We start from the raw sequence: 25,307 nt of genomic DNA, 5'->3' as shown, positions 1-25,307 counted from the left end.
TCATTCTGAACTACAAATCAAGCAAACTGGAATAACTATCAGCATTTAACAGTATAGCAGAATTACATATATATGTATATATACACACACACATACACACACAGATTACTGTCATAGCTATCATTTATTCAAAAGCACTTACCAACCGCCCTAAATTGTAGTAACAATCTGGATATTTTTTCCTGTGTTTAATTGCTGTCCAGTAGCTTTGCTCTGCCTCTTCGAACCTTCTTAAACTGTTCTGTACTATTCCTAGATTCATCCATGCAGCAGCAAAATCAGGTCTGGGAAAATTGGGGGGGGGGGGGTGGAGAGGGGTGGGATGGAGGGAGGAGAAAAAAAGAGGACCATTGAGCATTTGGAACACAAAATCCTATTGTATCATTTCTGCTCAGTTGGTGCAGAACACTGCTTAGCATTGTTCTAAACATACTGTATTTGTACAGCTAAGGACAGCAACTCCTCTGCTTCTTGGAGCTCATTTCTTTCCTTCAGAATATTTCCAAGGTTGTTCATGGCATGTACATATTTAGGATTCAACCTAAAATTTAAAATTTAAGAGGTGATTACTACATATGAGATATGTATCTCTCTATGCAAATTGTTAGCTCTGCAATGCTGCAGATCTATCATTAAAGCAATTTTAAGATAGTTCATTGAAGTAGTAACATTTCTAATACCTTACAGCTTCTCTGTAGTATTTGATTGCAGCACTCTGATTTCCTTTGTCAGCCAGGTTTTTGCCAACATTGTAGTGCACCTGAAAACACAGATAACATTGTACCAGATGCTATACAGTCAGGTATTTTATGGAGCCAAGTTGTTAAAAATTCTTACTCCAAATAGATACAGTCAGCACTTGCATCGTTCACTGCTGGCTTTTGTTGCAGGTGGATACTTAAGATTGAACAATACCTACAATGAAGATAGCAAGACCAAATCTGAGGAATAAATTAATAAATCAGCTGATCTGTTCCAGTTATTGAAGAAAGATTATTCGCTTCTAGATATTATAAATAAGGTTACCACACTTTCCCCAAGATTCTTTATATGGAGACTTCCTGATCTTCATTTCATTTCTGTGTCACATGAGTAAGAGAAGATCTGACTCAATCAAATCCACCATAGCAGAAGAACACTACAGCAATGTAAATGTTGACTAAACTTTGCTTTCACTATAGCATAAACCAGAAGAAACTCAACATTAACAGAAAAACTAAGCTCCATACTTCAAAAACAAACACACGGAAATTAAGAAACACACACACTCTATTATTGTCTTGGGGGGAAAATGCATCAAACAGCATTTCTGAAATAAAAATAATGTGTATGGCAACACGTTGGAGACCTTGCCTGTTAAAAAGTGAAGAATGAAGGAACGATGTAGAGCTTTGAGATATAGCTATAGGGAAGAGGACACATCATCTGATTTATGACAAGGACTAGATAGGAATAAATATATTTCAGGACAAATCTGAGTTGGAAGATATCTCAAATTCTACTTTAAGACAAATCCCAGAAGACTGCATTACCTGGTCAAAGGAAGATTCAAGTTTAGAAATAACAGAAACGTACTGTCAATACTGACTCCTGAAAACAGACTTCTTGGCCACTAGATCAGAACTGATTATTTAAATTACTTTACTCTTTGAAATCAAATTGTATACGTTTAATCTAAAACAAGCACACATTGTAATTTCTGTCATACTTTGAAAATCTGATTTTTTTTTTTAAAAACACTGTGCAGGAATTACTTCAGAGTGAAGTACAAAAAGATAGGTTGGTAATGCATTTAGATAACTCTAATTCACCTTCTACATTCAAAAAAGGATTTTACCTTATGTGTCCACCAAAGGATAAATCCTCATTGTATCTGGCACAATACCTGGGACCTACTGGTCCAGCACACACAATTATGTTTGAACCTAATTGTTACGGTATTTAATTGTTGAATTCCATCTCTATATAACTTGTTACTATGCAAGAGTTACTATCAACAAGTAAAGTTAAGAACATTTTCCATGCTTTCTAGAATGAGTGGAAAAAGCAGTTTCACTGCTTTTACAGACAGCAAAGATGCTAGAAAGCTTACTAAGCATACACAGAAGCAGCAAGTCAGGCTGTAAGGTATAAAACAGCACACAAATTCAGCATCCCGTAAAAGCAGTTCTAGTGCAGCTTCCAAGAAAGAAAAGATCCAGGCACTTCTTTTGTACATTCATAAAAATATGACAAGGTCCATGACAAAGAAGCAATGGAATGTTACATTTATATCAAGATGTAGCCATTCATATTCATCAGTTTATGGTGTCAAAAAACCCCAAAACAGAATAGCATTGTTCTCCCAGGAGTCATTAAAGTAAAATGATACACCCTGAAAGATGTTTCTTAAGACTGAATACTATTTGTATATCTCTTCCAGAAATTTCTTAGCACACTATGATAACATTTTTATGAAACTAGATTGCTCAGATTATATATGCTGAAATTTACAGACTGAAAATTTATTCAGAGCAAATTATGTTATTAAACTTTGCTGTGTTTCCAGATAAAAGAGAAATCGTGGCAAAACAGAAAAAATATGGAAAGATTTCACTCAATAATGATATTAGTCCTTAAAATATCTGACTTCACCTTTCAATATCAGCAAACGAGATTACATTAGCCTGATTCAATTTCTTACTTCAAGAAGTTTACAAAAGGTGTTTGTTTTTTTTTTTCATCTTACAAAAGTCATAAGAAATTTGATTAAAGACTGAGGACAGAGCATATGACAAAAAGCTTTGCATACAGCAGCCCCTCAGTCTTTCACATGTCAGCTGTCTTATGTTAGGGAACAGTCAGCATTTCGCTGTCCAATTCCATTTTTCTCAGTTTTCAAAAACATTGAACTCCTTAATATCTATTTCTATCTCAAAAGTAGAAGCAGAAAAAATATTTTTCTCATGTAAACAGAATTACGCAGACTGCAGAAACCTGCGATATCAATTCTCTCAAGTCAAAACATCAAATGAAATATTAAGTGTACATGTATATTTTGTCAACTGAAGTAAAAAGATGTACTATAGTCTATTAAAACTGATAGTAAATCTATTTAAATGAACTATTAGAATTTTTGATGATGTATTTCTCTGTCCTTAGAAATAGCTTCTGCATGAAATAAAATGATATTTCTATACAGTACTCCTGAAAACAAAGAGTTCCTTGTTGTATGTTGGTCTCCTAATTTATCTTCAAGTGAAATTGTAGCCTGAGTTCCTCTTAACCTGGTGGTGACAGAGAAGAAAGGAAGGGAAGAAAAACTAACACGAACATACCAAAAGAACCCCTCAGCCTACCACAAATATTCAAGGCCAAAATCAGCTTTATGATGGATTATAATACACAGTAACATCTGGCTCTTAAGAACAGAGTCAGCAAAGTGTTTCCAGGCACACACAGTCATTTGAGAGGTGCAAGTGACTTTTGCCATACAGCCATGTCCCTCACTCACCGGCCATGACAGAGAGGTGCCAGGATCAGTCTTTATAGCTCTGCTCCCCAAACCAGGCCCACAATAACCATCTGCCCTCCGCCAAGCACAAGGCTGGAAGTCTCCTTGGCTTTTCCTCTGACTGCTACCTGCACAACATGGGGCCCTTAAAAATGAGGGGCCAGTGTGATGTTTTAAATTTCATCTCTAGAGACGTGGTTCTTCTGCCTTTGATAGATACTGCGAATGCCAACCCAGGAGGGAGGATTTTCCTTTCCTGATTAAACATTTAAAAGCAGACATAGCATTTCGTTACTAAATGATTAAAGATAGATATTAACTGGAAATGGCGTATTACATTATGCTCACATGCTCTTTTATCAATCTTAAACAGGTACTTACTTTACAGTAATAGGTCTAAAAGGAGCATTTCTCAGGGATGCATAACAACACAGTATTCTCTGAAATCAGGGCAATTAGATTAAAATACCCTAGGATAGAACCCAGTTGATCTCAACAGGCACGTGTTGTTTAAAGTTAACATAACCATGGCACCATAGCCTGGCCAAGGAATTGGCTCTATGAGTTCCTCTGTTCACAATACCTCAATCGGCCTAAGAAGCTAGTATAAAAAAACAAAAGCACTGTATATTATTCTATGTTCAACACACATAGTGCTTGAACTCTTAAGTGTTTAAATGTGCACACACATTTTTATATGAGGAAGAGAGAAAAACCCGATATTTTCCTGTACAAAACCAAAGTTACTGTCAAACCAATTTTTGGTTGATTGTTTTTTTTTTTCTCAAAGCAGTGTAGGAAGAAATTGAATCTTCTAGGAAGTACACCCCCTCAGCTGGAGCACTACTATTATCAACTATTTTATTCTTTTGTCCTAGCTGCTTGTAATCACCATTTCAGCAAATATGAACATTTGCTGAGAAGGACGGAAGCAAAGCACAGATGTCAAAATTTCTACAGAAACATGTGGATGCTTCTGTTTAGCACCAGCTTCTTTCATCAAACACTCTTCTCCTTCCTCTACTACTGAAATTATGTTTTCTAAATAACAATAATAAAACAAAGCCTTTTTGATCTTCACTTTTTGTTTGTGCAGCTAATGTTGTCTAAAGGTTCTTCTGCATAACTGTGCCTGTATACAAAAACCCCTGACATCTAAAATGGTATCTGTGTGGCAACACACTGCAGATAGCCCCGAAAAACATAGCCCACAGCACTTAAGGTAAATTCTGCTGATATGCTCAAACAGGGGTTATGCTTTTATCATAGCCTGTAACTAGATATTCCAGTACTTCAACAAAGCAATCCAGGATAAACCTGCAACATAATGACATCAAATGAAAAGATGCCAAATTGGATCCAGTGAGGCTTTTAAGCCAGTAGCACTGAAATATTCCAAATTTATAAACTACCTGTAACATATAATCAACACATCAGAAAAAAACAGTCTCTATAACTGTTAAGAAAATTTACTTTAGCAGAAACAACACAGGCCTGGTTCTAACTCACACTAGTGTATATCACCACTGAGCTCCAGGAACTAAGTCAATCTCTCCAGTGGTAAGAGGAAATGGAATCAATATATAGGTACCCTCTGTTCAGCTAAGAAAAATACTGCCAAAATGTATCCAAAACATGTACTGTTTCAGTCTAACAACCTTTGAAACCAACTTAAGTCCAGGGCCAGGAAAGTTCAAATGTCTGCCACACTCCTGGACACATTTAACCAAGATCTGTAACATGCTTCTTTTTCTCTCTTTAAAAAAATAGTTAAATTCTATATAATATACATATTTAAAATATTTTAAATAAATAACCTTTAAAATAAAATTTTAAATATTGAAAACTTTTAAAAATCTTTATTGTGTCAAAATATTTGTAACTTCATTAAGGTACCTGATTATTTCCAATACATTTCAAAATCACTGGGCAACATTTATCGAAGTTGATCCTGAATGTCATCCTCTTGAGCCAGATGCATCCATCACTCATGGGGGTAGATTAACTACTATGCCAGACAATTTGATTTAATGCAGTTTCCACACCTCTAAAAAGATGTTTAAAGAAGATGGGTCTTGAAATTAGAGAAGGCACTGCTGTAACTACTTGTTACTTGGAATTAAGGTAAGTTTACCCTACACTGCTGATGTACAGACAATTTGGAATTGAAAAGAGCTGTACCATAAAACATGAACTAGGCGCTGCAGCTTTTGTTGCTAGTTGGGAGATACCTGGAGATTCTGGGACCCTGCTACATAAGGGAAGTGAAGCATGACCACGTTACACATATTAAAGATGTTCCAAGAACAACAAGAAAAAGCTATTATCTGCATTTAATCTTTTGGTCTGCATCAGCCTCCCACTGAAATAAATGGGCCACTGAAAGAAAATCCTGTGGAGTAATTTTTAAAGGAAGCCTACAATTTCAAGACAACAACAGAAGATCAGAACAGAATCTAGTTCCAATTTTTACATTTACCTTTGTCAAAATTGAATAAATATAGGTGAGTCCATAAAGAAAACAAAAAGAGATTAGCTCTCACACATGGACTCACTAATGCTGTTGCCTAGAAAAGTTCCCTACTACTGTGATTTCAAAGTTACTCCTTCAGCAAAATTGGAACATGAGCCTACAAAACCCTCCCTGTTCACATCACCACACTTTCCATTTGCGCAAGCTGTCACTAGCAGCCATACAGCTCAGGCATGTCTACATGGCCCAATGTTGACAAACACAAGCTCATTTTCCCTGAACATTCATTGGCTTTGAACCAGCTGCATTAGTTCAGTAGCTTGCACACAGCTTATCGGCTGAAGCACAGCACTGTGCGAACACAGCTACACAGCTTCCCAGCCAGACATGGCTTGTGTCCAAGGAGCTTGGAGCACAGGCAAAGAAAGTGTGGATCTGTCTAAAGCACTCTTACTATGGCAGATGGATGGAGTTACACACAAAGAAACAGATTGCACTTGCTCCATTTATAGTATGCGCTTGTCATCCAGAAGACAAGATATACTGAGGTCATCATTAAAAAGAAGATGGCTGCTTACAACTGCCACACAATAAAATACAGCTGAGTCCATAAAGAGGAAAAAAAAAAAAGAGATTGGCTCTCACACATGGACTCTGCAATGCTGTTGCCTAGAAAAGTTCCCTACTACTGTGATTTCAAAGTTGCTCCTTCAGCAAAATTGGAACGTGAACCTACAAAACCCTCCCTGTTCACATCACCACGCTTTCTAGCTCACTGTGCCCTTTTGCTATGTATTGAAATCTGAGATTATTGAAAGACACCACCATAAATGCTTTTTACAGCTCACTGCAGTGTATTTGTATTCGAGTAGATGCTAAGTTTATCATTCTCTTTGCAAAGTTGAGTATTCACAGGTTCCTTTTTAAACTCAGTCTTGGTCTGTACGGTCTAGATACCACTCTAGAGTACAGAAATCTAATCTTTTAGAATATCAGTGCATTTTTATTGGCAAGCTGTGCTTTCCTATTCGTAGGCTCTTCAAAGAGAGTCTCTGCTAAAATTCAGACAACATCAGGGCTCTGTGGGATGCTGCAACAGATCACACTCGCAGCTCTCAAAGCTGAGTGACTGCTGTGGAGGTCACCTCTACTGGCAGGCTAAATTCAGTCTACTATGCCAAACACTGGTGTTCAGCTCGGGGAAACATCCTATCCAATCCATACTTGTTGCCTCACTAAGTGTTGTAGGGAATACCGCAGTTCTCCGCAGTGCCCACGTCTGGAGACTCTAGCCCATTCAGCCACTGTAAAAGAGCAGAATGGGAGCAAAGATTTTTGCCCTCGCATCCTGCGATGACACTGATGATAGGCTGCTTTGTCCCTTAACTGTGTTGGCTATATATTCCACTGGAAGGTACACAAAAAGCATTCTAAAAACATAGCATAGGCATTATTCAGGTGCTACAACTTACTTTCTTTTTGCTATTTTGTTGTAATAACTTGCAATTATATGCACAATTGTTTTAGTAGATTTTATTAGCAGTACATTCAATCCGACTGGATGCCGTTCCTAAAGTGTATTCTCCCTTCTCCCTCCCCACTCCCACCCCCAAGTTCTGAATTACAGTATTGTAATTTGCACTGTCTGGTATTTTGACTATGCTACCACTGTAATTTAGGTGTCTCACATGTCAATGACACATTCTTGCACCAAGCAAGACTGTGAATATCACTGTATCACAATATATTAACTATGCATAATACCTCCTCCACCCCAAATTTCAAAATACTTAAAAAAAAAACCCAAAACAGATTAAGAGTCCACGAGTGACTTACTTTTGCATTCAGAGGGCACACAGACAGTGCACTCCTAAAAAGCTGTTCTTCTGACCTCCACTGACTGCTGCGGAGTGCACAGCGCGTAATATTTATCAACAAGATTCCAAGTACTGCCACAGCAAGAATTTTCTTAAGGAAAGAAAGACAAGTTAAGAAACAATTCCACTGAAGCACTTCATCAACTTTACTGATTGTTTTGATAGTACCTTTTTCTTGGCTTGCTTACTCAAGAGACTAAATCCATATGTAAACAGAATACAATATCCAATACTGGGGAGGTAGATGACTCTCTCTGCAATAACAAATCCTACTCGGAAGAACAGATTACTTGCAGGAAGAAAAGGGATAATAAGAAATCCAAGTCCCAGCGAAAGAATTCTGCAAACAAGAAACAGATTCTCAAATTAACCACAAATCTTCAAAGTATCTTTTCCACTTAACATATAAACTTTATTTAAACATTGTAGAAGGATGTGCGTATGGAACAGGGCACTCAAAAGCAGCCTTTGAAAGCTACAAATAAAATCAGATTAAATTTCAGTGAGGTTTTGACACTTTGTTCCATCAGGCACTCCTAAAATTCTAGCTATAATTTCCAGAAAAGCAATGTTCATGCTTCCAGGCCAGAAAATAGCTCCATTACACATTAATTACACAATTCCTATTTAAAATACACAGACAGGAAAAGTAATAGTAAAAGCTACCTGTCTGTTTTTGGAACTAGTAAGACAGTAACGGGAAAAATATAGGTCGCTGTTAAAGAAGAAGCTTAGGTACACATCCTACGGAGACCGCATTTTCTTTCCTCGCAAACACATCAATAGTAGAAACCATTGTGGTTAACTGCTTGAAAGTCAGTAATCTAAGTTCTTTCCACAGTCAGCAGAGAGAGGGACTTCTCGAGGGCAGTTTGTCTTCCTTGTTTTAGGTATCTATGTTAGGATGAGTAATCCTCAGCAGGTAACTCTTTATGGACTACAGGGAGCTTTGACAACTGAGACTAGGTACCTTGCTTTTACAGAGCTGACACACAGGAATGGGAATCCCAGGTCCGTGTCACGTGTTTGTTATAAAGGCCACAGGCATGGTAGTTTTCTACGCTAATTAATCACAAATAAATATCTATACTGTAATGTAGATATGTCCTCTTACTCTTTTCTCATCCCCAAGAATTCTAGGCCTTTGCTATACTTTTTGTCTTTACTTTTTTCTGAAAAACTGTTCGGCAATAAAGGCTTAGTGAGTGCCTTTTTTGTAGAAAGTATGACACCACTTGCAGCAAGAACTCCGCCCCTCTCCAAAATGGTCTTATCAGTGCAAATGAGCATGGGAACAGCAGAGAGGAAGGTAGGTGGGATGTTAACATTCAAGGGATGAGGGGGAAGAGATGAAATTACAGAATATCACAGAAAAGAAAAAGAAAATATTCAGCACTCTGAACAACAGAATAACATTGTTGTGATTGAGCTGTTGAAAAATTCTAAAGAAATGAAAAATTAATGATACATAAAATTCATGGGAGCAGATCCTGAAAAGTTAAACAGAAGCCCTTAGTGAGATGGAATAGTTTACAATAATTTTTTTTTTTCATTTGGGTAAACTACAAGTTGTTTTCTCAGTAGATACTATGGGCCGGCATTTTACTTTTGAATTGTATGGCCATGGGCAGCATTTCTACCTCCTTTCAAGGCACATCTCCTTTCTCTTTCATTATTAGCAGAAGATTAAAGGAGATGATGACTTGTGGGAAGTAGGGGCAACAACATATCTCATTTCCTACTCTATTCTGAGCACACATTACTTTTTACCACCTACAGTGTTAAGGATCTCAAAATGCCACTGCAGCAGAAAAATAAAGCAGCCATCCATACCTCCTCCTCCAACTCTGTTTCCCACTAGTCAGTGTACAGTGATGGGCCCAAATTGGGATAAAACTAATGACAGCTATAAATATTTATTTGAACTGCATTTGCTAGACACTGTTTCCTCTGAATTGTTAAAATTATCAGTAGTGGATTTAACAAAATAATACTGTACTCAAGTTGGCCAGGCATTTAAAATTCATCACTGTCTCTTACCTTCTCTTATGGCTGTCTTCTGAGCACAGAGCTTGGCATATCAGACCAATTAGGCAGAACCAAAGTGCTGCTAGTGCAATTATCCTCCAGTCGCTGACGGTTTTAATGAGGGGTATGCAGCCCATTGACCAATCAAAACACAGCCACCAGGGACACAACAGCAACCACGCATTCAACGAATAGTAGTAATTATAGTTTATAGCCTGTCAGTCAAAACCAAAACAAACATTTATTTCATACTAAACTTAAGGGGGGGGGGCAACTTTAGTTCTTCTCTCTGCTATCATTTCCCTTATTACAAAATATATCTTATACAATAAAGAGGCCTTAAAGTACTGTTAGACTACAAATAGCTACATATCCGTTTATTTTACAGCTGTGAAATTAATTCTTAATTATTTTTTCAACATAGCTAGGTGGCTCTCCTACTCAGAGTAGGGAAATGCAATTCTGTGCTGTCCAATCAATATCCACATGTAAAAAGAATAATCTCCTACAATTAGGAGAAAATATCAAAAGACAGCACCCACTGTCTTCCCCCTTCATTCTCCAATTTCAGAAAGAGGCTTAATGCAGTCAGAGATATAAAGCCAAGACATGCTCCAAATGCACCAGACCAGAACTTTATGCTATTTTCTTCAATTGTGAAAGAACAGATGAAAAGTCAAGTGCAGTATGTGGAAAAGAGATGAAACCCAGCAAAAGCTAAATCCTTGCATGCATGGGAAAAATAGTGAGTAAATGGAAACGTACTTCAATGTGTGCAGTGCATGCTAAATTGAATGCAAAGAACATACAAGGTACACTATTTTTAAAAAATTGCAGAAAATTGTCATAGCAGCACACGGGAAGGTGACTCATCACACATCGTAAAATGTAAAGACTGCCCATTTTATTGTTTCTTTGAAGCACAGAAAAGAAAATTCAATTTGATGACAAAGACAAATGTTCTGAGCTGGCCATAAAAAAGCAACTCCATAACTTACTCTCACAAACAGACTGTCTGCAAATGAAGCTGGGTTGTCTACTTCAGTGAAAGCCGGTGGCCCTGTGCCCATAATCCTCCAACGTATATAAAGTATACTGGCCCCTCCAGACATCAGAAGAGTTATCCTGAAAAGCAGCCCCTTTCTTAACAGCCAAGCATTCTACAGGAAAGAAAAAAATAAACCCCCTCATATAAAAATCATTATTTTGTTCTCTTCCCCACCACATTCACATCCTTTTTGCCACTATAGAGTCGATGTTTTTATTATTTTTGCAGTTACTAGAAAGCTCTCGAACTTTACTATGCTTTCATTGACTAATTGCCAAATATTTTTGTAAACATTTTCATTTCCTTCTCAATCAGAAAAGAAGAATTTTATTCAAGAAGTCTCTCTTCTACAAATCCTCAGTAACTCTATAGCTGATGTAATTTTACATAGCAATTTCTGACAGGGAATTTAAGCAGAATACAACTTTTAGTATATGGCATATTAAATTGACTTTTTTTTTTTTCTAAAATGGAGGATGGTTACTCTGTGAACTTTGTTTTAAATAGCTATATCCAGTTGACTGCTTATCATGGAAAGTTTTTGTCCACTTAGGTCTCTTTAGAGGTAAAATTATATGCATACAACAAGAAAACTGTGTAGTTAGAAACTGGGAAGAATTAGAAACTGAATTAAAATTTTCACAATCATGAATGTGATTAAAAAGCTAATGACAGACAGGCACCCAAATCACTTCATTTAGGCTAAAGTTACCCAAGATCTAAAAAAAATTGTGGTTTATCTACATTAACTCAGTTGATTTACATCACATATTTTATAATATACACTTTAGGGTCTAAACAAGGCAATTCACATAAAACACAGAGAAGTGATGTCACAGAAGCTAAATTTGACAGACTTTTCCATTTTTTCATCTGTGAAGTACAACACATTTTCTCCAAGCACACATCAGTTTCATAAATGAAAAGAAAAACACTGTATACTGTAGAGGTTCTTCAAGTTCTCTTCTTGAGACTAGAAACAGAATCATCAGTAACTATAACGATATCCCTGTCACGACTTTGAGATGTAAGATCCAAGATTCCAGCACCCTACCCAGCCAGCAAATGGTAACTCAAACAGGAAATGAAGGCCATAGCTTCTCTATGACTCACTATATTACAGTGCTGTAGGATTGCCTTAGAGCTCTCTGAAACCTGATGGATGAAATTATTCTATGCAGCCTCATTACGTCATTAGAGAACCAGAAGATAGAACATGAGAGTTTCTCTGAAATGAGGTATCATTTGGGCCACTTCTCTTCCATTCGGCACATCTGAAGATGAAACTGTCAGTAAACTATGGATTTTTACATAGAAGAGTTGACTGAATCCTAAAAAATATGATCATGTGATATCCACTATTAGCTTTCCTTTATTCCTACCTTCCTCCCTAGTCTGATATGCTTCTGTTACCTTTAAAAACCTGATAGTTACACATGATCAGTTCTGTTTTTTCTATGGGAGCTGGCACATTGATTATATTGAGTGCACTCTCAGAAAGTCTGCAGATGACACCAAGCTGTCTGGTGCAGCTGACATGCTAGAAGGAAGAGATGCCATCCAGAGGGACCTTGACAGGCTTGAGAAGTGGGCCATGCGAACCTCATGAAGTTCAATAAGGCCAAGTGCAAGGTCCTCCATAAGGTTCAGGGCAATCCCAAGCACAAGTACAGGCTGGGCGGAGAATGGATTGAGAGCAGCCCTGAGGAAAAGGACTTGGGAGTGCTGGTGGATGAGAAGCTCAACATGAGCTGACAATGTGCGCTTGCAGCCCAGAAAGCCAACCGTATCCTGGGCTGCATTCAAAGAAGTGTTGCCAGCAAGTCGAGAGAGATGGTTCTTCCCTTCTAGTCTGCCCTCATGAGTCCCCACCTGGAGTACTGCATCCAGCTCTGGGGCCCCCAACATAAGAAGAACATGGAGCTGTTGGAGTGGATCCAGAGGAGAGCCACGAAGATGATCTGAGGGCTGGAGCACCTCTCCTATGAAGACAGGCTGAGAGAGTTGGGGCTGTTCACCCTGGAGAAGAGAAGGTTCCAAGGAGACCTTATAGCAGCCTTCCAGTACTTAAAGGAGGCCTCCAAGAAAGCTGGAGAGGGACTTTTTACAAGGGCATGTAGCGATAGAACAAGAGGTAACAGGTTTAATCTGAAAAGAGGGTAGATTTTGATTAGATCTAAGGCAGAAATTCTTCCCTCTGAGGGTGGTGAGGCACTGGAACAGGTTTCCCAGAGAAACTGTGGATGCCCCCCATTCCTGGAAGTGTACAAGGCCAGGACGGATGAGGCTTTGAGCAACTTGACCTAGGGGAAGGTACCACTGCCCATGGCGGAGGGGTTGGAACTAGATGATCTTTAAGGTCGCTTCCAACCCAAACCATTCTATGATTCTATAATTCTTATTACCTATTATTGCAATATGCTGATTAGCAAGCAGCACTATAACTATTTAGGAAATCAATATTTGTTATTTCTGAAGATTTAAAAAAAAAAAAAGGTTTACTGCACAAAGACAAACATTCAACAGTGCGTTGCCTGAATATATTTATTCTCTAAAATGATGCAAAAGTTAAGTTTAAAAGCAATATTCAGATAGGTTTTTAGTATTTGTAGGTGACAATGGAGTCATAAAATATTTAGCTGAATGCCTAAAGATAAAGAAGTTTGTAATGTTGATTATACATAAGTTACCCTTTGTTCTCAAATGGTTACTTCCAACTTACACGTCTCAGTAACCAAAGGCACTACAATGAGAATTATAGGAAAACCATTCCTAAAAACTGTTTTTGGGAGAGAATTGTGCTATGAAGGAAAACCATATAGTGACAATTTATGACTGTCTTGTGACAGATTAACTACACAAAATCTCTTATCCCAGACTTCATTTCATTTAACAGTACATGCAGCTTCTTAAAGACCAGATTTCACAAATCACCAGAAAATCTCTTAGTAAGCAGAATTTTAGAAGGGGAAAAAGTGTTACTGTATTGTCTTTGATTTAGAATTAACTGAAATCTGGCATGAAACTGAAACCTGTCTCAATTGAGAAGAAACCAAAACTCTGCAAGCAAGAGAATTTAAGATCTGCCTTACAACAAAACAAAACAATAATAGATACAATTCCATGAAAAGAGCAGAACAGATTTTTGTAGGTGGCAGGAGCTAAAATTAATTACTTCTATTAAAAGAAGAAGAAAAAGGCACATTTGATGTTTTCTTCACCCAGACAGAACTGTTTAAAAGTCACTTTTGTGACTCAAACATTACACTTTGAGCTCTTCATGCTTACAAGAGTAATCCTGCAAAAAGGTTTTACTCTGACACATTTCACAGAATTGTAGACTGGTTTGGTTTGGAAGGGACCTTGAAACATTATCTAGTCCAAACCCCCATGCCATGAACATGGACATTGTTCACTACATCAGGTTGCTCAAAGCCCCGTCCAATCTGACCTTGAACACTTCCAGGGATGGGGCATCCAAAACTTCCCTGGGTAACCTGTTCTGGTGTCTCACCACCCTCACTGTAAAGCATTTATTACTGGTCAAATACTGGAACAGGCTTCCTAGAGAGGTGGTCAATGCCCCAAGTGTGTCAGTGCTTAAGAGGCATTTGGACAATGCCCTCAGTAACGTGCTTTAACTTTTAGTTAGCCCTGGAGTGGTCAGGCAGTTGGACTAGATGATCGTTGTCAGTCTCTTCCAACTGACAATATTCTATTCAATCAAAATCTACCCTCTTTCAGTTTAAAACCATTGCCCCTTGTCCTGTCACTACAGGCCCTGGTAAAAAGGCACTCTCCAGCTTTCTTATAAGCCCCTTCTATATATTGAAAGGCCACAATAAGGTCTCCCTGGAGCCTTCTCTTCTCCAGGCTTAACAACCTCAACTCTCTCAGCTTTTCCTTGTAAGAGAGATGCTCCAGCTCTCTGGCCATTTCGTCACCCTCCTATGGACCCACTCTGACAGGTCCATGTCTTCCATTCACACCAGAGCTCAAATCAGTACTCCAGGTAGGGTCTCACAAGAACAGAGTAGAGGGATAGAATCACCTCCCTTGACCTGCCAACTATGCTTCTTTTGATGCAGCCCAGAACATGGTTGGCTTTCTGAGCTGTGAGCGCACATTGCTGGCTCATGTCCAATTTTTCATCCACCAGTATTCCCCAAGTTCTTCTCCACAGGGTTGTTTTCAATCCATTCATCCCCCAGTCTGTACTGATATTGGGGATTGCTCCAACCCACGTGCAGGACCTTGCACTTGGCCTTGCTGAGGTTCACATGGGCCCACTTCTTAAGCTCGCCAAGGCCCCTCTGGATGGCATCCCTTCCTTCAACTGCACCACTCAGCTTGGTGTCATCTGCAAACTTGCTGAGGGTGCAGTCAATTCCACCATCTAGGTCACTGATGAAGATATTAAATAGTATTGGTCTGAGCATGGACCCTTGAGGACACCACTCATTATGGTTTCCACTTAGACATTGGGCCATTCACTGTAATAGTTTGGATGTGAACATTCAGCCAATTCCTTATCCACCTAACAGTCCATCAGTCAAACCTGTATCTTTCCATTTAGTGGCAAAAATGTTGTGGGGGACTGTGTCAAAGGCCTTACAGATATCCAGGTAGATGACACCAGCTGCTCTTCTCTTGTGCACAGATGAAGTCACTCCATCTTAGAAGGCCACGAGATTAGTCAGACACGATCTGCCCTTGGTGAAGCCATGTTGGCAGTTTCTATTCACCTCCCAGTCTTAATGTTTTGACATAACTCCCAGGAGGATCAGTACCATGATTTTACCAGGCACTGATGTGAGGCTGACTGGCCACTTGTTCCCAAGGTCCTCCTAATTACCTTTTCTTTCCATCACTTTAATGCTGAACTGGCTCTGCCTTAGTCCCTTACAGCTCTAGACTCTTTCCTTGTCCTATGCTAGTTGACATCACTCTCATTACACAGCAAAATTCGCCAGCGTTCCTATTTGCTGCCTGAAATACTCCTGTACCCCTTACTTAGCCGTTCTTGGTCAAATCTACTGTTTCAGTTCTAGAGATTCCACATTCACTGACTTCCCCCTGAAGCTCCTCACTTCACACTTTTCAAAGGAATTTAAGAGCCCCAAAGGACTTGTACTACTCAGAAACACAAGTGAGACTTCTCTGCAGTGAAAACACTGATCGATATGAAGTACAATGAATATTGCTTTGCCGTGCTGAACTATGGATGGGAGAGGCAAATGATTTAGCTGTAGAATAGTAGTGATGTTCTGGTAGGCTGTTGGGTCTATTTGGCTGCTATCAGTCATTCACCTGAGGCTGACTGCTTCTGTGATTTGCTCGCCAGTGCAAATACTAGGTGCCATATTCCACTTCAGCCAATAATAGATCAAGTGATATCAACAAAAGTCTGAAATTCTATCTTTAGCAACTATCAGTGCTTACATATTTTTTCTTTTAAACTCTCAAGCTGCTAGGAACTGTCTCCTGTTTGGTAATTTTTATTCTGAAAAAAACAGTATAATACTTTAGTGAGACTGGCAAACTAGACATAATTTTTTTTAGTGTACTTTTTCAAATATCTACCTCATTTGAGAATCTGAATAAATATCTCTCTCTTTACTCTGATCAAACTGTGATAAACAACGATTTCAGGTGTATAGCTACTGACCATGGAGAACCTGCATCAAGCAGTCAGCTCTTCCACACCATATTTTTAACATACTGTTGAGAGAAGCGTGGAATGGATTTCACTATCCAATGCAATTCTGATGCTATTCCATTACTACTAATGTTGCTGCAAAGATGTCACAGAACATTGCCTTACTAGGCTGACTGAAAATATCTCTTTTTTGTTGTTGTTGTTGTTTTTTAATTCTCAACAAAACATAACTGTCAGAAGTTGTATCTTTGTCTTTTAGTAAATGACTGTCTAATGGCCAGAATGAACTAAACCTCTGAGGACTCACCTCCAACGACTTGTCCTTATGTAATAACTTTTGAATAAGCTCCAAAACATTTAGCTTGTTAATCACCACAGCATCAAACACTGCATTCAAACCCTAAGCAACCAAGAGAAAAATAAGAGCATAAGAGGGAGCAGCTAACGACAAATATTTTTTTAAATACATCTTAAACTCTACTTCCATCATGTTATTGTACATCTCAATTCTGATTCCAAACAAGTAGAGAGATACATTGGTACTAATGATGGCAGAATGGTAAACTGAGAACCTGAACTCAGATGAGTAAAATATCATGTTAATATAACAGGGATTCTCCTGCTACATGGAATAACCCTTCAGGGAATACCATGTGCCAGCAAGCTAAACACCATACACATGGTCACAACGGTATTTTGGCTCTGTCTTCTTTCCCAAATGTTCTGCAGTGTAAATGCTGCAGTCAGAAGGTAAGGCTTCTGTCAGTAAGGCAGAGTTTCTTTAAGCCTTCTACTTGTTTTTTTTTGCTGTGCAGCATGGTATCTTTTGACTGTCAGGTTTCAGAGACAGGTTTTAAAGAGTACATAAATTGTCACAACAAACAAAAGCTCAGAAAGATTTAATAGAGGTATGAGGCTTGCTTTTCTTGCAATTACACCAATATACACAGTGGAAGTTGCTGGGAAAAAAAAAAACACAAAGCTTCTATGTGACATCAGCCACTAGACATAAAATTAGAGCACTTTCAGTGCTTTGCAGGACCACACTTGCACATACTACTCCCAAGCAAGCAACCAAAATGTATCCAGGGGTAATTCTGTTGAGGTGACCAGCAAAATCAAACTTTAACATTTTCCCTTCAACCATACAATCCTTGAATATTTAGCCTATATCCTAATAACTTTGGAAATCACCTCAATGTTCTAAGGACTAAATGGAAAGAGTAAAAATAGTTCCAGGTGAGGTAAAGAGTTAGGACTCTGGGAGGACACAAGTCTCTTTCTAATAGTCAAAGAAACAAAACAGAAGATAGGTTAGAGAGTGCCGTGGTTCCACGTAGAAAGGCCACCTGGCAGTTAAAAGGCTTTTGACTCACTTGCATGAAGATAAGAAGGCAAGAATCCTGCTGAAAAATACATTCAGCCTACAAGTAATCTTTTTAATGTGTGATTTATCCCTTCATCCCTCTGACCCGTGACCCTCAGCACAACAATAAATATAATCATCCTAGCAATGCAACAGGAAACAAATAAAAAACCCATATTCAATAACAATTCTGTGTCTGCTAGCTCAAACAATGACTTCATATCACTAAAGGAAATAACCACGCCATGTTTTAAGAGAATTCCTTGTGTTTTCCTTACACTCATTCCTTCCTTTCACATTTTCTTGTGAAAAATACATCACTCTACAAATATCTATCCAAAAATAATGTCCTAAAAGCAAGAAGTTTTTCTGTAATTTCTTCTCATTTTCTTTTCTAGCAAGGACAAGAGGGTCCTTGCTGTAAAGAATTCTTCTGATTCTGCTGCTTTATCTATCTCAGTTAAAGCTATAAATCAGATTTATTTGTAAAGATATATTGCTATATAAAAGGTAAAAATTACGGATGTAGCATTTCAGGTGGCTGATTTGGTCACCTAAAACAGAATGTCTTCACTGAAGTAATAAAAAGCAAGAGCACAATGAACATGAACAGTAACTGTATCTGTTTGCATAGACAGATACTTAAATAAAGGACATAAGGAAGACATTCAGTATTAGAAATGCATAAACAATGGCTCTACTTCTAATTACACTGTTCACAAAAGCAAGAAGGTGGAGCTTTAAAAAATGCTCTCCTCCAGTTATATCTTTGTTCACAAGCCTTCAACGTGAGGTTTGAGGCCTGCTATCTCAACAATTACATTCCAAACCAAGGCCAATGAACGTGATATGCATTGAAACTAACACTGTAAATCTTTTAAATTCTGCAAAAAATTAACAGATACATGCAATCTGCTTATAAAAGTTAAAATGAAGAATTCCAGCAGATTGGCAGGGATACAATCAAGACTGATCTACTAGAATATTGCTTTTTGTCAGCGTTACCTAGTTTTCTGAAGAGAACAAAAAAATGTGCAAGCAATAAGCTGTGGAGAAGATTCATCTCTGCAGGCTTTACAACTGCACCTGACAGATGCTGAGGTCAAAATTCAGTCAATAAGAGGATTCTTACCAGTATTGTAATTCCTTGTTCTTTGCACAGCATTGCTATTGCACCTAGGATAACACTCACCAGCACCCAGAATATAGAAAAATTATGTCCTTCCTTATCTGTAAAAACAAAGCATGCCATAACATTAGGTTTATATATTTAAAGGTAAAGTTAGAAATGCAAATTAAAATTAGAATTTTAAGAATATACAGCATTTAATCTCACAATCTTTTCTATCAGTCAAGATCTGGATACACAGACTTAAGAAGCTTAGGACACCTCCTGCAATATGCTGGCATTTGTCCCTTTATTGCAGTCATTTTCTATTCTCAGAGACATCAAAAATCTCCCTGTTTCCTAGATGTTTTAGCCAGATTAATTACAATGGCAGAAGCTTCATATAGTTTCCACAATTCATCATCTGCAAAGGTTAATTCCCCATATTTAAACACATTTATCATCCTTAGCTAGAGCTCTGTCATTACTGGCTGCTCTCTTCCAAGCTACGACAAGAACAAGAAATTCTTTCTAATGGTTACACATGAAGTATCACACACGCAAACTGTTTTAACTGTAGTCTAATCTACAAAGGCACAATGAGCTGCTTCTCCAGGGCTGCTGCACGTAGCAAGTACCTCATGTCATTTCATTAGCACTGCAATGGAATGCCACGGAGCTCAAAAATTTCAGCATCTGAGCAGAGCAGTTAGTCCTTGCACTCGGGAAGTAGTTTTATAGCAGAGTGAGGAACTCTGGGGTTAAGAGATCAAGAGTAACTACAGGTTCTACTCACAGAAAGAGCCTTTAAAGACTGCACCATGTAGCTGATTTTGGGTACTACAAGCAGGCATTTCTGAGATTAATATAACAATAAGCCCTTCTTCAGCCAAGGTACTACCACACTCACAGTACATGGGTACTTCACATAAAAACATATCTGTCACAACCTCTACTCCACAGGTGCAAGCAACAGAGGGAAGCACTCTGCTCATTCAGAGACAATTTCTTGATTCAAGCAACATAGGCTCTACAGGCATCACAAGAATCAATCTTTGACTTGGCACGTGGAAAAACAAAGCTGAACTCTACATTCCTTGACTGAATCCCTTTCCTACTTTCCTTGATCTCTAGAGCAGTTCTTCCCTACTGCTAAGGCAGGTTTGACCCTAAGTACTTAAACAGAACTGCAATAATGGTCTATGGAAAGGGTAAATGGTAGAATTAAGATTAATTTCAACAGAATTAGGCACCCACATCTAAGCTAGTATACTAGGCTTCCTTTCTAACTGGTTGAGAGAAGGGGACACCTTTAGGCATTAGGTTACCTAATTAAATGCAGTTGTCCACCTTTCAGAGAAGTAGTGCTCTCTTCACTGATTGTCAAGGGAAACTAGCACACTAGGTCAGATTTTGTTGGGTCGGATACAAATCATAACCACAAGCGTGAAAAGGATCTGCTGACATTGGCCTCCTCTCTCTTTATGAAGCTGACTGCTTCTTTGTGGCAGAGAGCAGAATTTTTCTATTCCAGAATACGTGGAAGAACAGATTTTGAGGCTGCTTCTAGCACTCCTTTCTTACCTAAGACTTAAAGCTTCAACAGAGTGAATATTAAAGACGTTTGAGATTCATCATTGCAATACCTTGTAGGCATTTGTTCCTTCTCCGCCCACTCCAAATTATGTCCTCACAGGTGAGGTAAGACTTAACATTAGGGGTGCAGATGTTATAAAGTTAAAAGAAAGCATTCTGAAGAAAAGAAGTCATACACATCTCAACAATAACAAAACAAAACATGGAAATACAAAAATACATAATGACTAAACTAAAGAAACATTGCAACTAAAAACAAAAAAAAGGAAAAAGGAATGAGAAATCTCCAGCTCACATCAATAATACAGAAGAACAACTGAGGGTTGCAATTCATGGAGGAAGGGGTTTCAAAACTCGTTATAAGAGTATTGCTAAGAATAAAAGGAATCTGTCCTAAATACATCCCTTGAAGGAGCTCTTCAACTCTTCAGACTCTGCAATACAACAGACTGTTCAGCCAGTTCTTAAAATTCAGTTTTGGTGGTTGGTTTTTTTTTTTTTTAATGTACAAATAAACTAGCTGAGAGAATGCGAAGATGGAAGGCAAACTAATTGTGTTCACAAAATGACAGTCATTCTTAGTAAGTGTAAAAGGGAGAACAGTGAACAAAGCCAATGGACTTCACTGAGTTCACTGAAGTGTACTTTCTTCAACTGAGAGATTTCTTCTTCCTAGAATCAAATTCTGTCAGAAAGAAGCAGGGACAACTAAGCACTTCTCAGAGCAGCAGTATTCAGTACACAAACACAAACTATCTTAACACAGAAGATAGTGGGAAGTATATATAGTAAGAGACCAGCTGGCAATTCACAAATGCTTTGATGATTCAAAATGTAAGAGTAATAGGAAAAGAAGAACTAGGTCAAATTATCAAGGACAAGTGTAACAGCAGCACACTCATACAGAAACAAACTCAGAAAGGTCACATTACAAAAAGAGAAAAGGTAACATGAAGAACAAACCCCACGATTCCATAGATACATTAGTAAGAAGAGCATCAAGGAAGGAGTTATTCCAATACTCAGTGGGAAAGAAAATGGACAATGCCAAGAAAACAGAAGTGTTCTGTGCCTTTTTCTTTCATTTTTTTCACAAAGAGGTCAGCTGCAATCAGATGGCAAGCACAACAGGAGCAGAAAGGGAGCAAGAACAAAAGCAAAAATAGTGAACTACAAGACACAGAATTCATAGAGAAGTTAACGTTTTAAATTACAATTGGTTAAATTTACTCCAACAGGCCTATGCAACCTAGAGTAACCTCAACAGTTACCTCTGAGAAATCATGAAAAACATATGAGAATCCAGAAGCTTGAAATAAAATAAAACAATGTCCACATGCCTACTTTTAAAGAGTAAAATAGATACAAAAGGATAAGCTAAAGAAAAAAAGCTAAGCTGACTGGTCAAAATATTTTCTAGGTGATCATCTAAAATATAAAGGATATGATTGTTTGCCAAAGATGTATTTTAGCTATTTATATCAAACTAAGTATAATTTCTGAGTTGGACAGAAAAAAAAGGGCCTTCTCAATGAAAGCAAACCCATAAACATCCTATACCTTGGCTGCACAAAGGCATGAGAATACCACTGGAGACAGTGTGAAATACACCAGAAAAAATATGAGCTGCATGAAGTTGTTATAGAATGGGTACAAATAACAGCTAGAAAACTACACTAAGAGTCTAGCTCATTGTGAAAAATGTAAAGATACATTCTGGACTGGGTCTTTGCTTTGCCTGGCTCCAACAGATAATTTTAAAAATTTGGATGATGGAATAAGGAATATGCTGATTGAGTCCAGAGGTGCTGCCAGGCTGCAATGGCCAGGAAGCATACTACGGAGAAGTTAGAATTTCATTGACAAACTGGAGAAATGGTCTAGCGAAAAAAACTGATAATCGAATGCCATTCAATAGGCACACATTCAAAGTTGTGCAGAAACAGGTTTGTTTGCTTGAGGACGTCCCAAGTCTCAGATGACAGGAATGTCTCAGCACGTCAAGCGTAGCCAAGCTTAAGCATGGACTCTCAAAGAAGGCAAAAGCACCCAGCAAAAGAGAAATAATGAGGGAACCATAATGAAGATCTTATGGGAGACAGTGTCAAAAGCCTGGACTAAAGTAAGGCCTTTGACACAATCTCCCACAAGGTCCTCATAGAGAAGCTGTTGATATACAAGCTGGATGTGCAGACAGTGAGGTGGGTTGAAAACTGGCTGAATGGCCAGGCCCAGAGGGTGGTGATCAGCAGCACAAAGTCCAGCTGGAGACCAGTAACTACTAATGTACCCCAGGGTCAATACTCGGTCCAATCCTGTTTCACATCTTCATTAATGATCTGGATGATGGAGCAGAGTGCACCCTCAGCAAGTTTGGAGATGACAAAACTGGGAGGAATGGCTTATATGCCAGAGGGTCATGATGCCATCCGGGGGACCTCAACAGGCTGGAGAAATGGGCTGGCAGGAATCTCACCAAGTTCAACAAGGAGAATTACAAAATCCTGCACCTGAAGAGGAACAAGCCTTGCAGTTGGAGAGGAACAATCATAGGCACAGTACATGCTGGGGGCCACCCAGCTGGAAAGCAGCTTGGCAGAAAAGGGTGCTGATAGACATCAAGTTGAACATGAGCCAGCAATGTGCCCTTGCAGGAAAGAGGATTAATGGAATCCTGGGCTGCATTAGACAAAATATTGCCAGTAGTCCAAGGGAGAGGATCCTTCTCCTCTATCTGCACTGATGAGGCCACATCTGGAGTACTGTGTCCAGTTCTGCGCTCCCCAGTACAGATACTGGAATGAGTCCAACGAAGGGCCAGCAAAATGATGAAGAGACAGGAGCATGTCTCCTATGAGAACAGGTTGAGAGAGGTGGGACTGTTCAGCCTGGAGAAGATAAGGCTTAAGAGGTATTTCACCAATGCATATCAATACCTAAAGGGAGAGTGCAAAGAAAACAGAGCCACGATCTTTTCAGTGGTGCCCACTGACAGGACCAGAGAAAATGGGCACAAACTGAAACATGGGAGGTGCTGTCTGATCATCAGGAAACACCACTTCTCTTCACTGAGATTGTGACCTAACACTGGCACAGGTTGCCCAGAGAAGTTGTGAAGCCTCCATCCTTGGAGATATTCAAAAGTTGTCTGGACACAGTCCTGGACAACTGGTTGTAGGTGACCTTGCTTGAGTAGGTCAGCTCAGGTGACCTCCAGAGGTCCCTTCCAACCACAACCATTCTGTGATCAAGATCTTCTCCCCCAAAATCCTCCTCCTTTTCTTTTGCAGCCTCAAAAGGTCAATACGATCATATATAGAACCGTAATATTAGGAAAAGTCATCAGTGATTAAACTTCAAAGAGAAAGAATTTCAGTTGAGAAACATTTTATCTTGTGCTTGTTCCTGGGTCAATACAAACAACACCTCCCCACCCCCAACCGCAGAAACCTCAGTAAACTAAGCTGGAAAAATAGGTATCATTTAGCAATGCCTTCAATATTTTTTTTTAACAGTGATTTGAAAATGTAAAGCACTGTATAAGTGCTAATTATTATTATGAGATACACACATGCCAACAGAAGTAATCAGTCTAACAAAGCATAGTCCCCTATTACGGCGCTGCTTCCCATCAGAAAAATCTTGTGTCAGAAAAGGAAACCAATCTTTCGTTGGCACCTGCGCCTGGTTGAAACTAGTACACCATATTGTGAGTGGGCATTGTGCCACTCTAGCAGATGGACAAAAATGTAAGCGTGCCAAAGAAACAGAGTACTTGCTGCTTTTTTTTTTTTTTTTTAAAGCTAGAAAAATATAGTGTTTCTATACAATACCAGCAAGTGTTGTTCAGATGGTCCCTCTTCTGGAGTACATTAAGTCTGAAAGTTGAGGGGATTCAATGAAATACCCATATAAGCCATAAACAAGCCATGAGGACTCCTCCATTTAGACGGCTAGACTGAAGCATAAGCATTCCAAGGATGCACACACAAAGTGTTTTACAGCATGGAATTGACTGATCCTAAATTTATGAACAGCACATTGATGACACACCTCAATTCTGTCTTCCTAAACACTAATCCTATTTGGAGAGACCTTATTTTGCAGTGTCCTAAATCCACAAGTCAATGAAAACAAATTCCTTAGAAGTTAAGGATATGAAGAAAATATTACATTTAGAGTACCAAGCTTAGTCTTAATTAAAGTCAAAATAACAATATCCCAAACAATTGTTATCAATTCAGACATTTAGGCATTCAGCATCTCCTTCTCCAAAGTTAACTGAGCAACTTAGGGCTCAGGCAGGTGACAGCTTGGAGCAGTTTGAGAAGTCACCATCTTCAGGTGAGACCCAGTAATTGATTCTGTGAAAGCACCTACTGCTTTGAAAGTCGAAGCAAAGTAAGTTGTGTTGAGCTCCTGCAGGAAGCATTAATTTTTAACTGAAATAGATCACAAATGCTCATGTACTTCATTGATATGCCTTGCCTGCGGGGATGGTATCTTCCAACAAAATGACTACAACTAACCAAGCTCTAAGATTTCCCTGCTTGTGAATTGCTAAGCAAAGGGGGAAGAATTACCTAGTCTTAAAAGATCACATAAGAATCCACTGTTACAATCAACTTAGGCCTGAGATTTCTTGTGTGTCTCCAAACG

The 25,307-nt window shown here is 38.7% G+C and overlaps 1 protein-coding gene across 1 annotated transcript in view; it reads right to left on the bottom strand.

The window, feature by feature from the left end:
• Nucleotides 1–25,307, bottom strand: part of TMTC4 (transmembrane O-mannosyltransferase targeting cadherins 4) — a 53,381-nt gene that overhangs the window by 8,699 nt on the left and 19,375 nt on the right. The window contains exons 5-13 of the mRNA XM_009979014.2: nucleotides 19,077–19,174; nucleotides 16,886–16,978; nucleotides 10,870–11,031; nucleotides 9,884–10,086; nucleotides 8,012–8,183; nucleotides 7,803–7,934; nucleotides 681–760; nucleotides 434–541; nucleotides 143–284 (exon numbers count right to left, since the gene is read on the bottom strand). Of these exons, the coding sequence (XP_009977316.2) occupies nucleotides 143–284; nucleotides 434–541; nucleotides 681–760; nucleotides 7,803–7,934; nucleotides 8,012–8,183; nucleotides 9,884–10,086; nucleotides 10,870–11,031; nucleotides 16,886–16,978; nucleotides 19,077–19,174 (1,190 nt within the window). The remainder of the gene's footprint in view (nucleotides 1–142; nucleotides 285–433; nucleotides 542–680; nucleotides 761–7,802; nucleotides 7,935–8,011; nucleotides 8,184–9,883; nucleotides 10,087–10,869; nucleotides 11,032–16,885; nucleotides 16,979–19,076; nucleotides 19,175–25,307) is intronic.

Source organism: Tauraco erythrolophus, chromosome 1 (assembly GCF_009769465.1).
Source record: "Tauraco erythrolophus isolate bTauEry1 chromosome 1, bTauEry1.pri, whole genome shotgun sequence".
Lineage (NCBI taxonomy): Eukaryota > Metazoa > Chordata > Aves > Musophagiformes > Musophagidae > Tauraco > Tauraco erythrolophus.
The sequence above is the reverse complement of the archived record's forward strand: the minus strand, read 5'-3'. Positions and strand labels throughout refer to the sequence as shown.